Source organism: Electrona antarctica (assembly GCF_951216825.1).
Source record: "Electrona antarctica genome assembly, chromosome: 2".
In the NCBI taxonomy this organism is placed as follows: domain Eukaryota; kingdom Metazoa; phylum Chordata; class Actinopteri; order Myctophiformes; family Myctophidae; genus Electrona; species Electrona antarctica.
In genome coordinates, this window is record NC_136807.1 from 32,401,222 (window position 1) to 32,422,762 (window position 21,541).

The 21,541-nt window shown below is 39.1% G+C and overlaps 2 protein-coding genes across 5 annotated transcripts; one reads left to right on the plus strand and one right to left on the minus strand.

Annotated features, from left to right (window-relative positions):
• The first annotated feature begins 1,745 nt into the window (after positions 1 to 1,745).
• On the plus strand, positions 1,746 to 12,009 carry LOC306935531 (cell division control protein 42 homolog). 3 transcript variants are annotated; one of them, XM_079518633.1, is made up of 7 exons: positions 1,746 to 1,877; positions 4,303 to 4,424; positions 4,670 to 4,742; positions 5,289 to 5,398; positions 8,743 to 8,940; positions 10,289 to 10,424; positions 11,234 to 12,009. In XM_079518633.1, the coding sequence occupies exons 2-6, from the start codon at positions 4,320 to 4,322 to the stop codon at positions 10,376 to 10,378; spliced, it is 576 nt and encodes a 191-aa protein (XP_079374759.1). In that variant the 5' UTR covers positions 1,746 to 1,877; positions 4,303 to 4,319; the 3' UTR covers positions 10,379 to 10,424; positions 11,234 to 12,009. The 3 variants fall into 3 exon arrangements, with proteins under 3 accessions (XP_079374759.1, XP_079374760.1, XP_079374758.1); XM_079518634.1 differs by lacking the exon at positions 10,289 to 10,424; XM_079518632.1 differs by lacking the exon at positions 11,234 to 12,009 and having other exon boundaries at positions 10,289 to 11,146.
• Positions 12,010 to 14,028: 2,019 nt separating this feature from the next.
• LOC306935496 (F-box only protein 6-like) lies at positions 14,029 to 20,207 on the minus strand. 2 transcript variants are annotated; one of them, XM_079518591.1, is made up of 7 exons: positions 19,974 to 20,207; positions 19,771 to 19,843; positions 18,135 to 18,396; positions 16,706 to 16,820; positions 16,524 to 16,619; positions 15,890 to 16,025; positions 14,029 to 15,774 (listed from the first exon to the last, which is right to left on the minus strand). In XM_079518591.1, exons 2-7 carry the CDS (start codon positions 19,837 to 19,839, stop codon positions 15,628 to 15,630), a joined length of 825 nt encoding a protein of 274 aa, XP_079374717.1. In that variant the 5' UTR covers positions 19,840 to 19,843; positions 19,974 to 20,207; the 3' UTR covers positions 14,029 to 15,627. The 2 variants fall into 2 exon arrangements, with proteins under 2 accessions (XP_079374717.1, XP_079374716.1); XM_079518590.1 differs by having other exon boundaries at positions 19,771 to 20,207.
• Positions 20,208 to 21,541: the final 1,334 nt, after the last annotated feature.

Genomic DNA, 21,541 nt, shown 5'->3' on the forward strand with positions numbered 1-21,541 from the left:
CTCGGACAGGGACAAACTGCAGGTTGAAAATGCCCTCAGCTCTGAACTCGGTAGAATCTGCACCTGGCTCGCTGATAACAAACTATCTTTACACCTGGGTAAAACTGAATCCATTCTCTTTGGCTCTATTAGTAATCTCAGCAAGGCAAATGGCTTCTTGGTTAGAGTGGGTGACAATGTTATCACACGTAAAGATGAAATTACCTACCTAGGTTCCATCCTGGAGGCTAATCTTTCCGGTGATAAAATGGCCACCAACGTAATCAAAAAAGTCAACCATAGAACAAGATTCCTCTACAGGATCTCCTCACTGGTCAACAAAAACACCTTGAAGACCTTAACAGGAGCCCTTGTACAGGGTTTCTTTGACTATGCATGCACCTCCTGGTACCACAGCACCTCAAAGGCCCTTAAAACCAGGCTCCAGACTTCCCAAAACAAACTGGTCAGGCTCCTACTTGATCTAGCCCCCCGAACCCACCTCACCCCTGCCCACTTCGACAGGCTGGAATGGCTTAGGGTCGACGACAGAGTACAGCAACTTGCAATGGGTCTGGTCCACAAGATTCGATACACCACCAAGATACCCATGTACCTGTCTAGATACTTCCTTAATGTTAACGAAGTCCACACCCACAACACCAGAGGGAGTGCAACGAACCATGTACAACCCAGATTCGGCTCAAACAAGGGACTAAATTATTTTCGCTCCTATGCCACCAAAATGTGGAACGCCCTACCAACTGTCATTAAGACATGCGAATCCCTTGACTCCTTCAAAACCGCTCTCAAAGGGCACCTACGGATGGCTGCAATTCGAAACTGGCCCCCGTAAAATCTGAATCCCCCCCCGCCCCCCCCCCTTTTTTTCCCCTCACTGTATATATTTCTTTTCCCTTTTCACCTCCTTTTTGATGAATTCCTGTTCTGTCTATAGAAGTGTCTATTTGTACGTCTCTAAATGTTTTGATGATTTGAACATGGTGGACCCTGTTGGAAACAAGTGTAATGCTTAATTGGGTCGTCCACTCACAGTTAACAGCCTTTGTATTGAGTTTGTGCTTGAAATGTACTGTAATTCTGCAAACTGTTAATAAATTCTTCAATCAATCAATCAATCAATCAAGTAGCTCTAAAATCAACAGTCATATATCCTAATCATGTTTGTGTTTTGTTTGTTTTTTAGCCCTAGTGTTATCTTCAATGCTATGATGAAGTCCACCAGTAGGGGGAGATGTTATACAGTATATTGGAGGGGGTTGTCTGTCAGTGACCACGGATAATTTGTTCCAATTTCAGTAAAGGACCCCACTTTGCTCTGAAGTGAAGCACTGGTCTAAAACCCCTAAATTGACACGTATTGGGCCACGCACCTCCCATTTGAAAATATGTTATGCCCGGATAGAATAGAGGGACGGGACCACCAGAAGAGAAGAGAAGAGAAGAGAAGAGAAGAGAAGAGAAGAGAAGAGAAGAGAAGAGAAGAGAAGAGAAGAGAAGAGAAGAGAAGAGGAGAAGAGAAGAGAAGAGAAGAGAAGAGAAGAGAAGAGAAGAGAAGAGAAGAGAAGAGAAGAGAAGAGAAGAGAAGAGAAGAGAAGAGAGATATTTTTTAAATAGATAGACCCTGCTCTGTATAGGTCTGAGTCTTATACTGTATACCTATACAGTGTAGAGGTATCCGACTCTATGGTATGGTCTGATGAATCCTGAACGTGCCTGTACCCTTTTGGACTATAGGGGGCAGTGGCAGTACTGCGCCACTGTTCTGCCGGAAATAAACGACAAGAAGAAGAAACACTAGAGGTTGACGTCACCGCCTCAAACTGCTGCTGCCAACGCCCGGCTAGAGAAAAAACAAAAAACACACATCACATCAGGTACTGTAAACTGTATAATCAATAACCTACCATCAATACTACACGTACAATTCACCTTCTTATTTACAATGCGTCTTAGCCGGGGGTTCACAACTAAAGGCTGAACGGTAGTAGTCGGCAAGCTCGTGTTGATGTTAAACTGTCTTGCTACAGTATTTAGCTAGCCGCTAGCATTAGCTTCACTGTGGAAGAAGAAAATGATAGATGATGGGTTTATGGATGAAGATTGTAGATCATGTGACAGTGATTGATTGATCCATTCGTGAATTGCTCGGCTGATAAAGGCAGCTGCTGGTAAAGCAAACATAATTGGTTATTAGATGTGACAGGCAGCAGAGCAGAGCACAGTGATGAAGTGTTGTGACAATCACTACTTATTGTGCCTATAATAAAGCAGTCGGTTAATCAGTAATCAATAATCACATCTCTCATATAATCAGACACTATAACTGTAGCTACAGTAACATCTGCATGTGGTGAAGATGGTCAGTTGGTCACTGTCACCATGGTCCAATTCTTTGGGACCACTAAACTGCCTGAAACTACATATAATCTGTCAGAGCAGCCTGCTTATTTTCACAGGCCTGTGTGTGTGTGTGTGTGAGAGAGAGAGAGACAGTTATTTGTTGGGTGGGGTACTAACTAAAGTGCTGCATTTTGGGAATGTGTGGATTAATGCAAACTGTCAATCACTACTTAAATCCCAGAGACTTGATAATGATAACCGGTGATTATGATGTTCAAATTATATATTTCTTGTTTTATTCTTTTAGGACTTTATAAATCTCTTAAAGTCCTGTACAAACATATATACACCAGTAAGACGCCCTGAGGGCGAGAAGTGTGCATCCAGGGCAGACTGCTGGGCGAGCGTTGGCGCTTTGGCATGGGGGGGTCAGATCAACATATGGAATGAATTCTGTACTGGCCATATATGGAGCCTCAGCGTGTCTTGAGTGTACAGGGTTTGATGAGGTCAGATCAACATATGGAATGTCAGAAGAGGTTACCTCCATATATGGAGATCTAAGGGTGGTAGCGGGGGCAGTGTCTTGAGTGTACAGTACAGGGTTTGATGAGGTCTGGCCATATATGGAGCGTGTCTTGAGTGTACATGGTTTGATGAGGTCAGATCAACATATGGAATGTCAAAACAGGCCAGCTCCATATATTCAGATCTAGGTGATGATCCAGTTTTCTCCATGTATGGCTATCCAGGGTTTGATTAGGTCAGTGTCGCAATCTGCATATATGGAGCGTTGACCATATATGGAGATGGCCATGTATGGAGCGTCACCAAATATGGTGCGGTGGCGTGTGTCACGAGGCGTGATGGGCTGACAACCATATATGGAGGCGTGACCTGACTGACGGAAGGACGGGTTTTCATAGTAATCTGCGACCTACCGTCGCAATTATGATGTTGTTTATACTGTTAGTGTAGTTTGTATGTATGAAATGCATAAACGTATACATTTTTTAATCCGTATCTTTTAACCCATTTTGGGCGGGAACCCCTTTTGGTGTTTTAAACATTATGTTATAATTTAGCAGATCTACAAGCTCATAGCACGCCACCGAGTGGCGCGCTACGAGCTTGTAGGTCTGCTATTTTTGAAAAATCGTTAAAATGTGCCTCAAAAATTTCAGAAAATTGTCATGATTTAGAAAACCTTTTTTTTTTTTAATTTCGACGTCAGGCCTGAATGGGTTAAATGAGAAGCACTAGTTGGCTGTGTGTAAAATGTCCTATACAAATGCATCATCTGGAGGAAACCTTGTATGTCCTTTTCAGGAAATGGATCCAATGTAGTTATTAAGTCACAGGCTATCGTCTATAAACACAACATGATATCTCTGTCTAAACACCTGAACGTGGCCCGAGCGCTCTGTCTACTGGTCTGTGGAATGGAAATGAAGAGCACTGTTTACCTATAATGTGCTGTTTTCACTGTTGCCACACCCATAGTTATATTCATAGCTATGAAGTAGTTATTTGGCATAATTATAATATTGAGCTATGAATGCTACTTTATTTTTATCGCGCACACACCCCCAGAAAGTAAAAGTGTTACATTGATTTTGTAGTGAACAATTTGCAAGTGGGCATGACCTTTGGGCAAGTAGAACATGACCTGTACTTGCAGGTAAGTGGGCAAGTGTCTCTGAGACCTTAGCGTCAACCCCCTGTTACAGACACGCTTTCACTTTAAAATGTCAAAAATCTGCAGAGCTGCAAGCTTCTGAGCTTGTAGATCGATATTTTTGTGCGACAAGCTTGTGACAAAGTAGGACATTTATGATAAACATAAAAAGTTTAATTATGGACATACAAGGTTTCTGCCTGACAGGCAGCAACGGAATGTGATGTGACTTACTTGACTCAGCTGAGAACATAATGGCAATTGTGTGTTCTCTCCATCAGGTCTTGTAAACGCAGACATGCAGACTATCAAATGTGTTGTGGTTGGAGACGGAGCCGTGGGAAAAACCTGTCTATTGATTTCATACACAACCAACAAATTCCCCTCTGAATATGTACCAACAGTGAGTACACAAAATATCCCTTTGCACTCAAAAGTATGCCATAAAAAAATAATAAACAGTGTTAATTTAACTCAAGTAAATTAACGACAAGTACAGTACTTGTGGACAGTTTTGTTGACCTGTGAAACACTAACAAAATATTAAGGAAACCCTTTAATCGTAACATTTATTTTTGATTAATTACAGTTTAGTGAGTGAACGTTAGTGTTAACTGTCATTCCTTCTTTGTCATTGTTTGATTCCAGGTGTTTGATAACTATGCAGTAACTGTAATGATTGGTGGTGAACCCTACACCCTAGGATTATTTGATACAGCAGGTAAGACTCTTTATCACGTCTTGATTCATACTGTACTTAGGTTTAGTTATATATACTTCGTATACTTCGTAAAGAGTGAAAATAATGCATGACACATTGTGAGCTTCTAGATCGGCAACGAGGTATAAAACGGGCTTTAACCACTTTTTTCAATCCGTTGTCCCTATTTTGGACATGTCATTATGGGTGAAAGATTTCAACAAAGAGAAATTCAAACAATTGAAAGGAAATTCACATTTAAAATAAAATGCCAAATCAGATATACAAGGTCACAACGCCTCGCAATGCGAGGCATTGGGAGCTTGTAGATCGGCAATTTTTACAATGTTTTCCTCTTTCTTTTATTATTTGACAATTTGACCACGTTTTACCAGTTTTTATATTATACAGTAGTTTGTTGATTACTTTTGAGTAATCGTCATTTCTACTTTCTTTAGGCATTAAAAACGTCCTAAAAGTCCTTAAATTGTCACTTTACTGTCATCTGGAAGAAAAAAAATGTTTTTGCCAGTTTGTGACATGTTGTTATTGCTGTTCTGTTGCCAGGCCAGGAGGACTATGACAGGTTACGACCACTGAGCTATCCTCAGACAGATGTGTTCCTGGTCTGTTTCTCCGTGGTTTCACCCTCCTCCTTTGAGAACGTCAAAGAGAAGGTTGGTCCATTCTGTTCACCTGTCCTCCAGGTTATTAGCCCATTAAAGACCTGAGGCCGAGTCTACAAATTGCCTTCCAAATCAGTAGTTCTCAAACGTTTTTCGTAATTCTAAATGATGTTCAAACACTTTCAAGACTTTTCTAAAATAGCAGATACAGTATAAGCTCACTGTGAGAGGCTATGTGAGTGACATCATCGTACCTGGAAGTTATGCGGGAACGCCTACTTAGTGGCTAAAAAGGACTTGACAGCTCATACATCTAATGATGTTAAACTCACCAACATTGCAGCTGTACGGAAAGCTTGAATTATCGTCTTTCTATCTGCAACGTTTTTGTTTCATAAAAATCCACCATAGACATGTTATGAGATACTTTATGTCAAGAACTTCCGTGCAGGTGATTATTTTTTACAAGTATCAGTTTGGAAGCGCTCGTTTTCAATAACGCAATGTCCTGCTGCCTCCTGCATTATGTGGTACGCAGAACTGTTGAGTGAGTTCCAACAAGCGCTTCCAAACTCCAATGCTCCATGCTGCTTAAAGGAGCATTCAGTGATTTGGGTGATTTGGAAAAAAAAACCGGTCCACCCGGTAACAAGATGTGCACATGCACGCACTACAGTGGGGGGGGACACAACAGACCAACAGCACGTGCACCAAGGCCCACCCCATTCGATCATGATTGGAGGAAGGCCCCTCTCATCCTGATTGGATGAAAGCTTTGCCACCCAAAGCCCAAACCGAAACTAGGGTTTTTTGACTCCAGGGGCTCACTGGGGACAGGGAGGAACTCCTTATATGGTCAGCACACTTTATAGTAGGGAGGATTATCCAAAAAATAAGAAAAAATAAGTGATATTTGAATTAAGTGAATATACCTTTAACAGTTTGACTGCGGAATTGGACCGCGCCGTCATCATCGTTCCTTTTCATGAGAATCTGCTTTAAAATGGTGTAGTTGCTTGTCGTAGTGTTGAAAAATAATCCAAAGTGGCGATCACAACAACAAAGCGGAGGAGGAACGCGCCCACTGCACGCCACCGCTGCCATTGGAATACATTAAGCCTCAATTTCCCAGAACCCTTTGCATGCCAGTGCGATGGATGTTTTTCCGATGACGTAATCAAAACACGTCATCTATCCCACTCTGTCTGATGGAAACCCCGTAAGACTTAAAACGTATAAAACAATGCGAATTAAACAATGAAAACGTAACTCATGTAACTCGTTATAGAGGGTATGCGCATGCTTAAAGTGAATGGCACATCGAGTGGCAAAGCAACAGGCGAAGTGATTTAAATTCTTTATTTGGAATACCCCTTGAGATACAATATCTCGTTTTCGAGAGGGTCCACAAGTATACAGTCAATACAAGGTAATTAACAGAAAAGAAAAAAAGAAAACAAACAAAACACAACAACAAAAAACAGGGTATTGCACTAGACAAGCAGAGTAGCAACAAGATGGAAAAGTTGTTCCATCAGTATCATTGTCACTATAGGTCAGCATTAAGATACATTTAATTTGGTTTTCAGCATTGGAGAACTTTTGATACAAAAGTGAGTTTAACATTGTTTAATGTTGTTTAATGCAATCAGATAGGACTTTTCTGATTGGATGTATGGACTGTCATGGCCAGAAAGTAGTTTTTGCCACTCAGTAGGCATTCCTGCATAACTTCCGGGTTTGATGATGATGTCACGCGCATACCCTCTATTGGGTGGGAAGCTGTTCTACAATCAATTAACTTGTGAATGGGGGGGGGAAGTGTTAATGTTTTGCCACTCAATCTAGATAAGGGGGGGCGTGTCCCTGTGGAAAAGTGATGCATGTGCATGGAACATACAGCATCGTCACACAACCCAACATAAGTTCACAACATCCGGTTTAGATTTTTAGCTCTTCAAAATAAGAGCTGAAAATGCTGGCGTGAATTATATCATAATTTGTCAATAATTGCTAGCGCTGTAAGTGTTAATTGGTTAACCAACATGAAATCTATTGTTGGGGTTAACATTCCACGAAAATATCATGTTACCATTTGATTATTTGTAGGCCTATATGATTATTATAACAATCATTTTCATAATTGATTAATGTCAATTGTTCTATAGATTATACAATTAATGCCATGTGATTTAATTTTGACTAAGTTATTCTAAAATAAGGTCATAAAATGGTAAATGGTAATAGTAAATGCTCAAGTTATCTGAACCCAGACAGAGAGACAAAATTGCATAATACCAGACAGACCCTGCAAGACATTCTAGGTCGATACACGTTGGTCATATTGTTGCCTTGCTCAAAATAAATCCTTTATATTTTTTCATCAAAGACGTACGGAGTGCCTTGGAATTATTTTCTTTGCAAGTCTGCAGTCTGCAAGTCTGGGAGTAAAGCGGTACTTCATTTGAAAAACCCTTTTTTGCCCAGCAGTAAAAACACATCTTTTCATTGTATTATATGGAACAAAGACAAGTATTGTCTTGTTGTAAATAGCATTAAAGATATTTCCGTTATACATCACTAAACCAGTTGTTTGAGTACAACAATGTAAATAGATGAATTTTCTTATTGTGTCATGCCTAAAATATGTTAATCCTGGATTAATTTTGATAACGCCTGTTCCATCAGTTCACTCCAATCGTCTGTCCCTTTAAGCTGCTGCCCATCCATATGTTTGATGATTAACCTGCCTTGCTGCTGCTGCTTAATGTACCAACTGTCCTCTGTCAAATGTAAAAATAACTTTGTTCTCTCAAGGGCATTCAAGATGAGCTGAAATGAAAAATGTGTTTTTCACCCTTTTGGAGCATATCCGTGGTCATATTGGGGACATGGATAGATGCCAAAAAAAGAGAAGAAATTCCTTTTTTGTGTACTTTTATTTTATCAAAGGTCCAATCTTAATTAATTCTCAAAAAAAATGCAATGTGTGATTACATTAGCAGGTACCAAGTACCAACCATTGCACATGCACCTGTCACTCTGTTCCACACAGAGCTATGATTCATTATTCTAGACACTAGAGGGCAGTGGTGCACGTTTAATGTAGACATTTGAGGGAGACAAAGGCAATGCAGTAACAGAAGCTCTATTCTGCCTTGTTATTTTACTTTGTGGTCTGAGTGAGGTGACGTCCAGGCGGGTCATGGTACTGTTACTGTCCATGCATGCCCCTTATTAGAGCTCATAGCCGGGTAAATGACATGCACCTGTGCGGTGTTTGGCGGTTGCAATGCTCCATGCTGTCAAACCCTGCCCCATTGCTGTGATTGCGGTTTCAATAAATGAATAAATCATCTTTAATTAACAATATTTGTGCCTCTGTCTTTCAACAGTGGGTTCCTGAAATAACTCACCACTGTCCCAAGACCCCCTTCCTGTTGGTAGGAACCCAGATAGACCTGCGGGATGATCCCTCCACAGTGGAGAAGCTGGCCAAGAACAAGCAGAAACCCATCACCCCTGAGACAGCAGAGAAGCTGGCCCGGGACCTTAAGGCTGTCAAATACGTTGAGTGTTCAGCTCTGACACAGGTAAGACCTTCAATTCAACAAATCGAATCCCATTTGACATTGTTGGTGAGGTATGTTTGTGTCATATGAATGTTAGACAGTAGAGCTGGGCAATGTATTGATATTATATCGATATGATGATGATGAGAGACTAGAAAAGGTTCAAGGATTTTCTATATTATATTCTCTTTTCCTGGTTTTAATAACCTAGGCCCTATATTCAAATAATTACAGAAATAGCTGATGTACAAGTTCACAAAGCATCCCCTTTTGATTACAATGTGTTGTGAGCGGTAGATCGGCTATTTGATCAGCTAGTTTAGACATTTTTGGAAAAACTGAAGAATAAATAATATTGTCAGTTTGTCACAATATTGATATTAAGGTATTTGGTAAAAATTAAAAAAAACATTAGATTTTGTCCATATCGCCCAGCACTATTATATAATTGCATGAATGCTGCCTGCAGCATACTGTACTTCTTGTAGAAACAAGGGTTTCAAAGAGGGAACAAGGGAAACAAAGAGAAAAGCCAAAAGTTCTATTGGCAGTTCTTGCCAAGATGTTCTAACTAGCCAAACATTGCCGCTCATAATGTGTGATTGATTAGAAATGAAGGAGCAACAAAGAGTGGAGATCCAGGTGTCAAAAATCACGGTTCCAGCACTGTATCATCATCACCTTTATTTATACTCGGAAATACAGTTGAGTGCAAGCCCTCATTTTCAATGTAGCCGAGGTTACAATACACAAAATACAGTAAAAAAACAATACATCAAACACCATTATAAATTACAAAGGAACTTTATATAGAACAACCATCAGTAAAATAGATCAATTGAAGCAGGACCGATCACGGTGTTCTGGAGCATTCCTTTGAACTGACCGAAGGATACAATGCATGGTCTAACATTCAGCACGCAAAGCGGAGCCGCGTATAAAACAATTTTGGCCCCTTAAAAGAGAATCTGCTGAAGTATGCTGCCAGCTTCACCCTGCTAAAAAACTGGTCACTGGGGCAGAAACCTTATCTCCATATTTTGCTATTTTGGAAAATATTTGGAATATTCTTTTTATAGTTTCACTTATAGTGACATGGCCAGTATAGGGACACCAGCTTGAAAGGGGTTAGTTCTTTCTTTGGGTTTTATTCATATTTAACCAATAAAGTTTTAACGAGCTTGTGACTAAATAACTACATTGTATCCATTGGAACACAGGTTATTTTTTTTGTGTTTGGGACATGAAAGGTTTCCACCCGTCTGACATTGACGGTGTGCTCTGGCTGTCTTCTTTTCTAACTCCTTCCGACTTGGCCTCTAACTCCAGTGTTGTTCACCTATCTCCTCCCCCTTTTCTCCTACTGTAGCGGGGACTGAAGAACGTTTTCGATGAGGCTATCCTAGCCGCTTTAGAGCCCCCTGAAACTCAGAGAAAGAGAAAGTGCTGTCTGTTCTGATGTCTCCTTCAGTATCGCTTTGCCTCTTGTCTGCTGCTTATTCACAGTAAAGAAATGTCTTTTTGTCACCGAAATAATCACAATGCCCATCTGAAATGTATGCCTATTAACACTCCATCTTCTGTTCATGTCTGCTTTTGTTTGAACTCGGTCTAATCTCAATTCGCCCATGCTGCCTTGTCCTTTATCATAACCGTGCCAATCTTTACTTTTCATCTCTCTGTTCTCAATACCGGCTTAATTTATACTTTGTCACTTGGTGATATAATGATGTAGAATAGTAGGGTACTTCATTTTTGTCGCACGGAGAGTTGTGCGATGAAGTATGAATAAACGTTTACATTTGGTTGTGCATAGTAGATGTATTTTCATTTTTTAATTCTGTTATTAACTCCGGGTTATACTATTTTGTTTGTGTCCTTACGAAGCTATTAAGCCAAAGTTATACTTAGTTGTGTGCGGGGGTGTCACACACCGGAAATAGCAGATCTACAAGCTTGCTGATGTGGGCTTGTAGATTGGCATTTGTTGGTGCATGACAGCACAACAGATCTTGTAGATCTGCTATTTCACAACTAAGTATAAATCAGGTTTTATTCTATATCCTGTCTGTATTTCTAGATCCATTCTTGTTTTTCCCTTGCCAGATGAACGTTTTCCATTAGCACTTGTCCTTATACACAGACAAGTTGATGGTTATGGGGGAATCTTGTACTGTTAATTTGAATAAAGGGACATTCTCAGTCCTCTGCTCCAGTCCAAGTGGAATTTTAATCTATCTATTCCCTGGCCGTGTTCACCAATGATTTCTGAGAGGTAGTACTGTTTTTGAATGTGAATGTTTTGTTTCCACAGAAAGGATTAAAGAATGTGTTTGATGAGGCCATACTGGCGGCACTGGAGCCCCCTGAACCTAAGAAAAGGCGTAGATGTGTACTGCTCTGAGTTTCCTACCAGCCTTGTCCCTCTACTCCACCCACTTTTACCGTAATAACTACAGTAGACTGACACTATTGCAGGAGTCCAAGTGTTGCTGTAAAATCCCATTCCCACAAAAGTTGGCGTGTCACAAATGACATGCCTCCTTTATGGTAGAGTTTGACATGGAAACAAACTAGCTGATGTATTTGGCGTGACTTTGAACTGCAACTTTGCTGATTTCTAATCTGAATGCCATCGTTCTATTGTGAGAGGTACACCCTGTCGAACAAAATGTGACATACCGCTTGGGTTATACTTGTGTGTGGGCGTCGTGCACTGAAAATAGCTACAAGCTCACAACGTGTCACGTCCGCGACATGTTGTGAGCTTGTAGATCTGCTATTTTAGGTGCACAACACTGCCGTGGTGTTGAGTATAAATCATGCTTCCTAAAGTGTTCTGTGTTCAGAACTCTGGTTACATGGCTGTCAGTTCGTATAAACCATGCCGAAAAGTGCCATTTTACACATTTTTCCACAATAGAATGATTTGGATTCATGTTAAAAATCGGTAAAGTTGCCCTTTAAGAGGCAGAGTCTGACTGTTGAGATGAGAATGTCAGAATGGTCTTTTAGTGATATGAACACTGGATACTAAAGATGTAACCATTCACAAGTTGATATAAAATATACAAGTGTTGTACAAGCACACCACATTTGAGTGGGACTGCAGTATGTTTACAGTTATTCACTTTGTTGGGCATAAAGGCTAACTAAAGGTTAACTACAGAGTTAAATATAGAGAGTCTTAGCCCACTGTTTGCCGATGTTTGAACGAAATTGTCAAAAAATGCAAACATTTTGGATCAATTTGAAAAACGTGGCTTTGACTAAAGTTTCTATAGGACAACATTTAATTAAACATTTTTTACTAAAATCTTAACTTTTAGACCAGTGACATGAAGTCAAATAATGGTCAGACCGATATATTGGTTGGGTTCTACTAAAATATACTTTATATTTATGTGTAAGTGCAAAACACCCTGAAATGGTATTTTTATTGAACCACTGTTGAAATGTTTATATAATCTTATTTAATTGGCAGTGATTGATGGGAGCTCACAGCCCGTGATAATGGCAAGCAGAAAAGTGAAGTACAGTTCCAATAGAAAAGTGATGTATTTTATTTTACATCTATTGCTGCCTTATTCAATGCCACACTGCATGCAAATACATTTTAAGTTTTATATTTGTATTGCATAAACATTCCTGACATTGAGGCCTTATTGCTCAGTGTTGCTTTCTTACATTTCCCATATTGCCAATATTCCATTAAAACTAAGAACTTCACAAGCCTAGATAGGTTTTTGAAAATGATAAATGCTTGAAAGATCTAGGAGAAACCACAGAAATTGGACTTTTGTTGGGATCACCAGGACCTGGAAAAATGCAATCTTTTATAGTTATAGTGTTTCTAGAGGAAGATTAATCTAAAACATTTTGAATTTGATTTGTTTAAAATCAACACTATAAACTTAATATGACCATCAAATGTTATTTAAAGTGGTTGACACTTAAGATATTTAGGTGATCTAATTTAAATTCTAACTTTAAAAAATAAGCACAATATTACCTCTACATTTTTGTGCATTTTAGTTGCACTCAATATTTTATTTGCTCTCAAGTTACATTTTAGAACTACTTCAATTACACACAGATGTCATTTTTCCCCCTTTTTACTATTTGACTGGTACTGTTTGAAAAAGTGTCTAATAGCATTACCACCCAGTCTTTGTCTGTTTGAATAATGACTTTACTGAGAGAATAACCTTGTCACTTAATTCACTTGACATGTATTGATGCAGTTTTTAAATTACATCAATACGTGTCTAGCATTCGTTGGTGAATTAATTAAATTAAGCTGAAATCAAATGATTAAAACAATTTAAAATGACTGATGTATCTGAGGATTTGATTTGTGTTCCATTTTGCATAAAGTTAAATTGTATCTTGCTTGTGATAAACTGTTACCATAAACCAGTATTATGAATAAATCATTGCTATTGTGTATATCCATTAAAGATTTTCACCAAAAACAAGCCAATTTATTTTGAACAAAATCACATGCATATCCACAAAGGTATAAACTGTTTATCATAAACTTATTCACACAGTTGATAGCTTGAATTTGCTACTAGTTATGTTTGTTATCAGGAGGATACTTTTACCATGTAATAGAAAGATAAAATAGCCCAAGCTTCATGCTGGAACAGAAAAGTTACATGAACATGCTAGTGTACTGAGACATTAAATGATTAAATCAAATTAACTTTTACAATAAAAATCATTGCAGAAGGTAACAATGTCTGTTGTGGAGCCAATTACTGTATGGAAAATGAATGTGATATATATTGATAAAAGCTTAGGGCTGGGCAATAGGGACAAAAACATTTGTTTACCAAATACCCCAATATCGATATTGTATTGTGACTATACATTTTAATTTTCGGAAAACCGATGGAGAAACGCCGCTAAAAATCCGAATTCGCATCCGATTCGCGCCCAGTGTGTGGAGACCTTTAGTGGCACCAGGAAAAGACAACACTTAAGCCATATCACAATGTTCCCAGATGAGATTTAGTCATCATGATATTGACAACACATTGCCTAGCTGTACAAGAGCCTGATAAAGACAGGTCAAGCAATGGTTAGACAATTTGCTGACACAAATGACAAACCAAATTAACTTTATTGTTTAAAATGCACAAAATTACACAAAAGATGGGAATCTCAATAGTGCCACACACAAAGTAGATGTACTTTCTGTCTGTGTCATGCCTTGCAGTTACAGTAGTATAAGCAAAAGTAATTATTTTCTGCAGATTAACAGAATTGATAACAAAGATAACCTCTTTCAATGTAATAGAAAAGACTTGAATTTCGTTCCAAACCATTTGGCACTATTCTCGCTATGAATAAGTATATCTTAGATGTACTACATGTACAGTTTGACTGTCCACATGCGGTGCTAGACAAGCATATTGCAGTCAATCCTTGGTCTAAACATGCAATGTTTGAGTTCAAATTATTTAGTCAATGCATTTGTCCCATAATACCTTCATCTACTAAATCCATGTTCTATTTTGCTTAAAGGAATAGTTCAGTTGAGACAGCAAGCTTCCAAGTGGTACTGGTTTTCAACCTTAGAGAACCTTAGAATGCATGCCATCAAAATCAAATATTTATATAAAAAAAACCTGAATTATCCCTTAAACCTCTAGTGAGTGTAAAAAAATATTTATTCAATACGATAGTGGAAAATGTAATTTAATTTGACATTTTATTTCACCCTTTCTAATGCAAATATTGTACTTCATAATTTGCATAAAGGTACTCGGACGGACACCCAGCTATAGTTAGTCGGGTGAAAAATGCTTTCATCCAATTTATTCAACTTTTAAATAATGTTACAGATGACTGTATAAATGTATCACTCTTTGTGCCAACATCCAGTATGAATAACGGAAATGCAACCGTGTCCTTTATTCTCATCACTGCTTTGCATAAGCCTTCATTTATTAAAGTGTCAGGGGACATTTCTAACTGAAAATTATACAAAGAAACAGACACTCCTGCTGTGATAGGTACAACAAAGATATTTACACATTCAAATTTAGTGCAGATAGCATGAGGCAGGTTTACCGTACTAGGAAAAGGTGTCATTTTAAATGAAGGATGGATGTAAACAAACAAATATATTTCCACATTCAAAAGTGCAGATAACATGAGGCCAATTAACTTGGAAAAGGTGCAATTTTAAGGAGGTATTGGTTGGAGGTACAGGCAGTGGCAGTATAGAGTGGAAAGGTTTGTATTGACAAAACTTGCACTTCCTGGTTCTCTCTCTGTTTTTGGTTAAATGTCTGAAATAAGGTATGTGGTTAATACAGGCTTACAGGATTTTCCTGTTTTGTTCTGTGACGTAAATACCCCAATCAGAAATTTTGAAAGCTTTAATGTGTCATAAAAAGTATTTTGCTTGTCTATCAGTGTCTAAATGATAGACACTGATAGACATTGTCTGCATGGGACAATGCACATAACGTTAACGGAGTAACATTGTTTAATTGTGGTGATTGCATTTAAGCCTCAATCATAGGCTTAAATGCTCCTTTGTGAAGATTATCTTTGCAGGGGAAATCATGAACTTCAATTTACCATGGAGTACTTTTAATGAACAATCTAATGCTGAAATCCCGTTGGAACTTTTTTCCAGAGGGTACAAGGAAGGTGCTAATATTTGCTTCTGACTACATGAATATAACAGAGCTACCGGTCTAGTGATGGACAGATCTGCACACAACTGTTGGTCACCCGGATTCCATACCATCCTGCCCAAAATTGTGTATCTTTACCTCCATGAACAAAACGTATATATCGAACTCCTGGTCCATAGTTCTTGAACACATGGGTCATCTGAAACATCAAACAATACTGCAGATAAGAATTCTTCTTGTCCTTAAGCTCTGAAACATTTTGAACTACTACTTCTTAAGAATGTGTTCATATTATTCTAATAGTCTACCAGTACCTGATTCCATTGTTGATCATTCCACTGATCAAAGCGAACCGGGGCAGGACCAAATGTCTGTACTGGCTTCTTTTTTTGATTCAGCAACTCCACACGAATGTCATATTCACTTCCACAATCCCAACGAGGTGCATACCTACGGACGCACACGCACACACACTAATATTAATGCATTAAAGCAGCAATACAGAGCTTATTTGAATGAATAAACCAATGAACCAATCTGTATTGTACACTGTACAGGATGTTCTTACACTATAACTAGCACATCTGCAGGGTCTCCAATTGAGACATTTAGATCCTGTTTCAGGTCAAATAATGGTTGACAAGTAACCCTGCCTGAAACCTATAATGCACAATATCTCCTTGGGATTCCCTCTTGGGTGTTGTATCTGCGTTTGAATCCCAGGTGTTGCAATTACTTCTCCGCCAGGGGAGGACATACAACGAATGGATTGCAGCTTTTTTTACAGTTTATCTACACCTTTTGTTCAAGTTAATGAACAAGTTTTTTTAAACACATTTGGTGATAAGTATTTTTAAATAAAGTTCCATTGGATAAAATCTAAAAGACATTCCCAAGTTTTAAATAAAATGAAAGATAAAAAAAAATATTTCATGTGCATTTTCTTACCAGTCTGATATGGTGATATCTGGCTGAAAGTTGTCCATGAATGAGTCGTTGTAACCCTCTTTCTCCAAATTGATCAGCTGGGCCTTCTTGCACATTCTGAAGGCAACAGAAGAATTGTTACGTGTAGTATACTATAAATCACTGGTAGAAACAGTAAGCATGTTGTCCTGATGATGACTCACTGATAAGAGGTCACAAACACTTTCTGGACGGCCCCATCAGGATGTGGAACCATGGGATCGTCAACTTTCCATCGATCTCCACCATTCTCCAGAATTTGCCAGCCATTGAGTTTTTCTATTAAACAAAAGTGTTTTAGGTTTAGTTTTAGGTCCTCTGTAACACATTGCATGCTGTAGTAGGTTATGACACCAAACACAGCCAGGTTTACAGCTACAATATGAAACTTATTCTATTGAATAAAAGGTTATTTGAACCAATCTGTATGGTAGCATAATAAGCGTATACAATATTACTATCGGTAGTACATCTGCAATGCAGTGGTTGGAGGTGGTCTCCCTGCTCTTCCATTGAGACATTTAGACCCTGGAGTCAGGTAGCAGACTCACTGGTCGACACTGTCAATGACGTTATTTTAAGCAGACAGTATGTCATGGGCCAGGCCAGCCCGTACCCTATAGACCCAATGGTTGAAAGTTTAAAATGTTTATTTGTATTTATTGACACTGAAGTTGCATTGGTATGTTTGTCACCTGTCTCTCCTCTGCAGTGCTGGCACTCCTCTCTAGATGGGAGGGTGCCAAGTACTGTGGAGGAGGAGGGGTGTTTGTTCCTGTCTGTATTATGTTTGGTCTTTATGTTAGGCCCTGTGAATGAATTGGGCCTTTGAAATATGTTTGAGTGTATATTCCTCTAAAGTAGAGTAGTGTGGAAGATTACTCGTAGGCCTTAGTTGGCCGTGTGGTTGAGTTAATTGATCGCCACTTGCTGATTAGGGGATGGTTTGCCCCACCTGTATAAAAGCAGGATTGCTGCAGGTGAAGGGAGTTCAGTATTACCTGAGGCTAGAAGAGACATCAGGGAGAGCTGCAAGCCAGGACCTCATCGAAGGATAAATAGCCCGTAACAGTCTCTCAAGATCTGTTTTCTTAAAGTTTAGCCAGCAGGTGTATTTTGGAATGTTATTTTGGTCAGTATTTATTACTTATTTTTGTATTGTCACAGACTTGCACTGCACTTTGGAGGTAAATAAAATGCCTGAAATGTACTTGTGGACCTGTCTACTCCCTGGAACCTCCGGCCAACATTATCACACAGTATTGTAGTTTGGACATATTTACAATTACTCATCTCCATCGGGAGGGGGAGACAATGGAAATAAATGTTAAGGATTCGTTGAGACATGCATACGGTTATTTGGGCGCATGGTCAAATGTGGTCATGCACAACAAGTATCAGCAGCATTGCGTTCGTGAGACAGATCGTATACAGAATGATATAGCTTTTTTTCTGTGATTAAGTATTGTAGAGCAGGAACTTTGTGAAAAATAAAGATGAGCCTCCAACATTTACAACCACACAAAGTTCATCAAATAACATGTTTTGCATGCTACTGTACAGATGTGGTTTTGGTTGACTAGCTGTCCTTACGGTCTCCTCGTGGGTTCTTCAGAAGATTGCGTCTCTTCTTACACAGGAAGTAGAACAGTCTCCAGTCATTCGGGACTTTGGCGGCATCGCAGGGCTTAAAGCCATCTCGTCGACATCTCTCTCTCCAAAGAGACTCACTGTCCACCAGTTCCTTCCATTCACGACAGACTAACCGGCAAACACAGACCAGCTCATTCGGAGGGAGGTTCATGAAGACCTCCTCCAGGACCTCCCAAGGGAGACCAGTCAGCTGACCTGTAGACTGACACATCAACAGAAAGACAGTCAGCTGAGCACTCCATGAAGTCAAAACCAGAGCGCTCCAATATCGGAGGCGAGCAGATTCTCAGAGTATTTCAGAATAGAATGCACCCTACGTTATCAGGTCGGGATACATATTTTATCTGGTCAGAATAAAATGTGTATTACGTTGATGACTTTAAATATTAGTTTTTCTTTTTTTTTCCTTTATGACCCCATTCGCTCCTACATGATATTATGTGTAGGCAGAAGAATCTCCCACACACAACAAACCCCTCAGTGTTAGTATAGTACACAAAACGGGATTTCATAACAATCTATTTACACTCGTCTGAATAATCCACAGAATATTTGTAACAAGATGTCAGTTAACAGATGTAGCTGTATGAGAAAGAAACAGGGAGTTTTAAGTCTCAAGAGAACTCAAGACTTAACTTAAGACTCAATGTCACAACTCTGACCATGGTTCTATTTGAATAATAAATAACCTTTCTTGTAACCACCGCGCTCCGACTTCTGGTGACTTAGATCAACATCATGAAAATAAATGTACTGGGTCGGGTCGCACACTGCAGTGGCAAGAGTGATTTTTAACTATTTACTAGATACAAAATGAATGACAGACGTTTCAGATTAATTTGTCACTAAATAGCCACTCATACAGTAAAATATTGGTAGGACATGTTCCACAGAGACAGTCTTACAAACAATACAATATAAAATATTAAAATAGAAGAATACAAATAATTGTTCCATTGAAAGTAAGTAGCCTAGCCAACAGTTCCCGAGCAATGTACAGTATGTGGCCCGCCGCCCATAGGTCAGGATCAGCTGTTTCCTTAGCATGATGTACACGATTTACCTAGCTCTGTGCCCTGAAGTGCCCTTGAGCAAGGCATTGAACCACTACCATGAAATGTTCTATGAGCAGGGCCTGGCTGGAAACAAGTTCTTGAGCTTAGCCCAGATACCCTGGGTAAATATAGTAACTTTGCTTTGCTTAGCTCTAATGCAACGCATTAGAGCTATGGATCAGAGCTAGGATTTACCCCCAATCCAACCCTGATGCAGAGTGCCAAGCAGAGATATTATATGCAATTTTTGGGTAGCCTACCATGATTGGTATGTAATGTTACGTACGACTCCCCCTTCTGGATGTAATGAAGTAAAGTGAAAATAGATTGATAGAAATAAAGTTAAATTGCAGTAGGTAGACTAGAACGGCAAGAATGCAGATATATTATTGATTATCTATCTTGTTATCAGAAGCAGAAATGAGCAGAAGCCAAGGCAATGTTGAGAAAAGACTGGTGACGCAATTAAATGACGAATTATCATGCTTTTGAATCATGCACAATTGCACATTTATACTTACATTAAACTGATCAGGACCATCTGCAGCTACTGCCAGGCTCTGTGTGAGACCCATGGCTCTCCTCTTCATTCCTCTAAACACACTCCAGATAGTAAATGTGTAAGCTAGTATAGCTAGCAACGTTATAAGTTACTGTACGTTAATGTTTGCAAACATGCGGAAGTAACCGTCCAGTCCAGTTGTAGAGATAAATAACGACTCACTGATCTCTGAGGTGAAACCAAAATTCACATTCAAAACACGCAGATCTCCCTGAAGGACCTGAACCAACGGTACATGTTCGTTTTAACGTCTGTTCTTTACTATGTAATACTCCAAGTCTACTGAAGTCTGGAACAACAGTAAACAAACGCCTTCCTTTCCTTGAAGTGACGTTGTAAGGAAAGACCAGTGTGTCCTCACGAACACTCCGGCCGTAGTCCCGGGTGCAGATTATGGCTAGCTACACTCAAACCCCGCCCACTCGTTCAACCCCGTGCTGTATTTATAACATACCCATAGATAAACCGTGTGATCAGTCTGACATAAGATTCAATGGTCTGTCTGGGTGAGCAGCATTCTATATATGATTCAATCTTATGTCAGAGCTTTCAACAACGAAGATGACAAGGGGGCGCTTTTATTTAATTGATTGAATGGATAAAACAAGAATGAGAACACAGTGGTCTTCAAAGTGGGGTCAATGCGAGGAGTATAGCTTTACTTAACTCAACTATTCAATTCACTTTAAAAGAAAACATGTAGGCCTACATTTCATGTATTTTGATAAATTACAACTGATCTCACAGATGCAGTGTATTATACAATTATACTCTTACACTCTTATCCAGAGTAAAAATGCTCAAGTTGTCTATTGAAATAACAATCTGCACATTTAAACTAAATGACACAAGTTAATAAACAATGAACCTATAGCATATCTTTAAATAACATGCTGCTATCTAAATTACATTACATTCCTATATTCTGGTCAAGAAAACAAACTACTATAGAGAGACTGCAAGTATACCAAGATATTGAAGATATGCATGGCAATAGAAATATTGTTCCTTAGAAATGTAAAAAAAAAAAAAATGCAGAGGTAACCCATGGTTCTGATTACCTCTGCATGGTAGCCATATCTTGGTCAATGCAGATTTCATATTTTTATTGAAGGGATAGCCCCTTGAGATGCAGCATCTCATTTTCAAGGGGGACCCATAAGTGGCATTGTGACATTGTGTGTTATTGTGTGGGCTAAACACACTTTAGGTAGGGAGTATAGGGACAACATGACTCATATAGTTGACTCACCCCTGTATCTAGAAAACTGTGACTATGTAGGCTATGTAATAACTTTCTGCAGGTCAACTGCAGAATTTTACGTTTTATGTATTGCCACCGTTTTTCTGAATGAACTCATTGAAAATTGGAAATTAATCTAATAAATGGTAATTTTGGTAGTTTTATCTGAACTATTATCTACCATCCCCTCTTCAGAAGGCTGCATCTGATCTGACTTTTGCAAAAGTAAAACCTTCAATCTAAATTTGTTTCACATTACTGATGTAGGCCTACTGTACTCTCTTCGGCACCTCCCTCTCTAAAGGACTGAGAAACAGACACTTATTTATTTTCATTCTTGACATTCAAACTGGCAAACAAACCCCCGATGAGGAGGAAGATTCATGAAGATCTCCTTCAGCATCACCAGAGGAAGAGAGCTGCCGGGCGGGTCATTAATGCAGGTCTACAACTCACATTATCCAGCTGCTGAGCAGCCTGTTCCACT

What these genes read in the sequence shown, in the direction of transcription:
- LOC306935531 (XM_079518633.1), top strand. Translation starts at nt 4,320, where the DNA reads ATGCAGACTATCAAATGTGTTGTGGTTGGAGACGGAGCCGTGGGAAAA. An exon ending in AGGATTATTTGATACAGCAG is followed by an intron (nt 4,743 to 5,288) that starts GTAAGACTCTTT and finishes TTCTGTTGCCAG; the next exon opens with GCCAGGAGGACTATGACAGG. An exon ending in AGTGTTCAGCTCTGACACAG is followed by an intron (nt 8,941 to 10,288) that starts GTAAGACCTTCA and finishes CTCCTACTGTAG; the next exon opens with CGGGGACTGAAGAACGTTTT.
- LOC306935496 (XM_079518591.1), bottom strand. Translation starts at nt 19,839, where the DNA reads ATGAAGAGGAGAGCCATGGGTCTCACACAGAGCCTGGCAGTAGCTGCA. An exon ending in GAAGAACCCACGAGGAGACC is followed by an intron (nt 16,821 to 18,134) that starts GTAAGGACAGCT and finishes TTTGTTTAATAG; the next exon opens with AAAAACTCAATGGCTGGCAA. An exon ending in ATGATCAACAATGGAATCAG is followed by an intron (nt 15,775 to 15,889) that starts GTACTGGTAGAC and finishes TTGATGTTTCAG; the next exon opens with ATGACCCATGTGTTCAAGAA.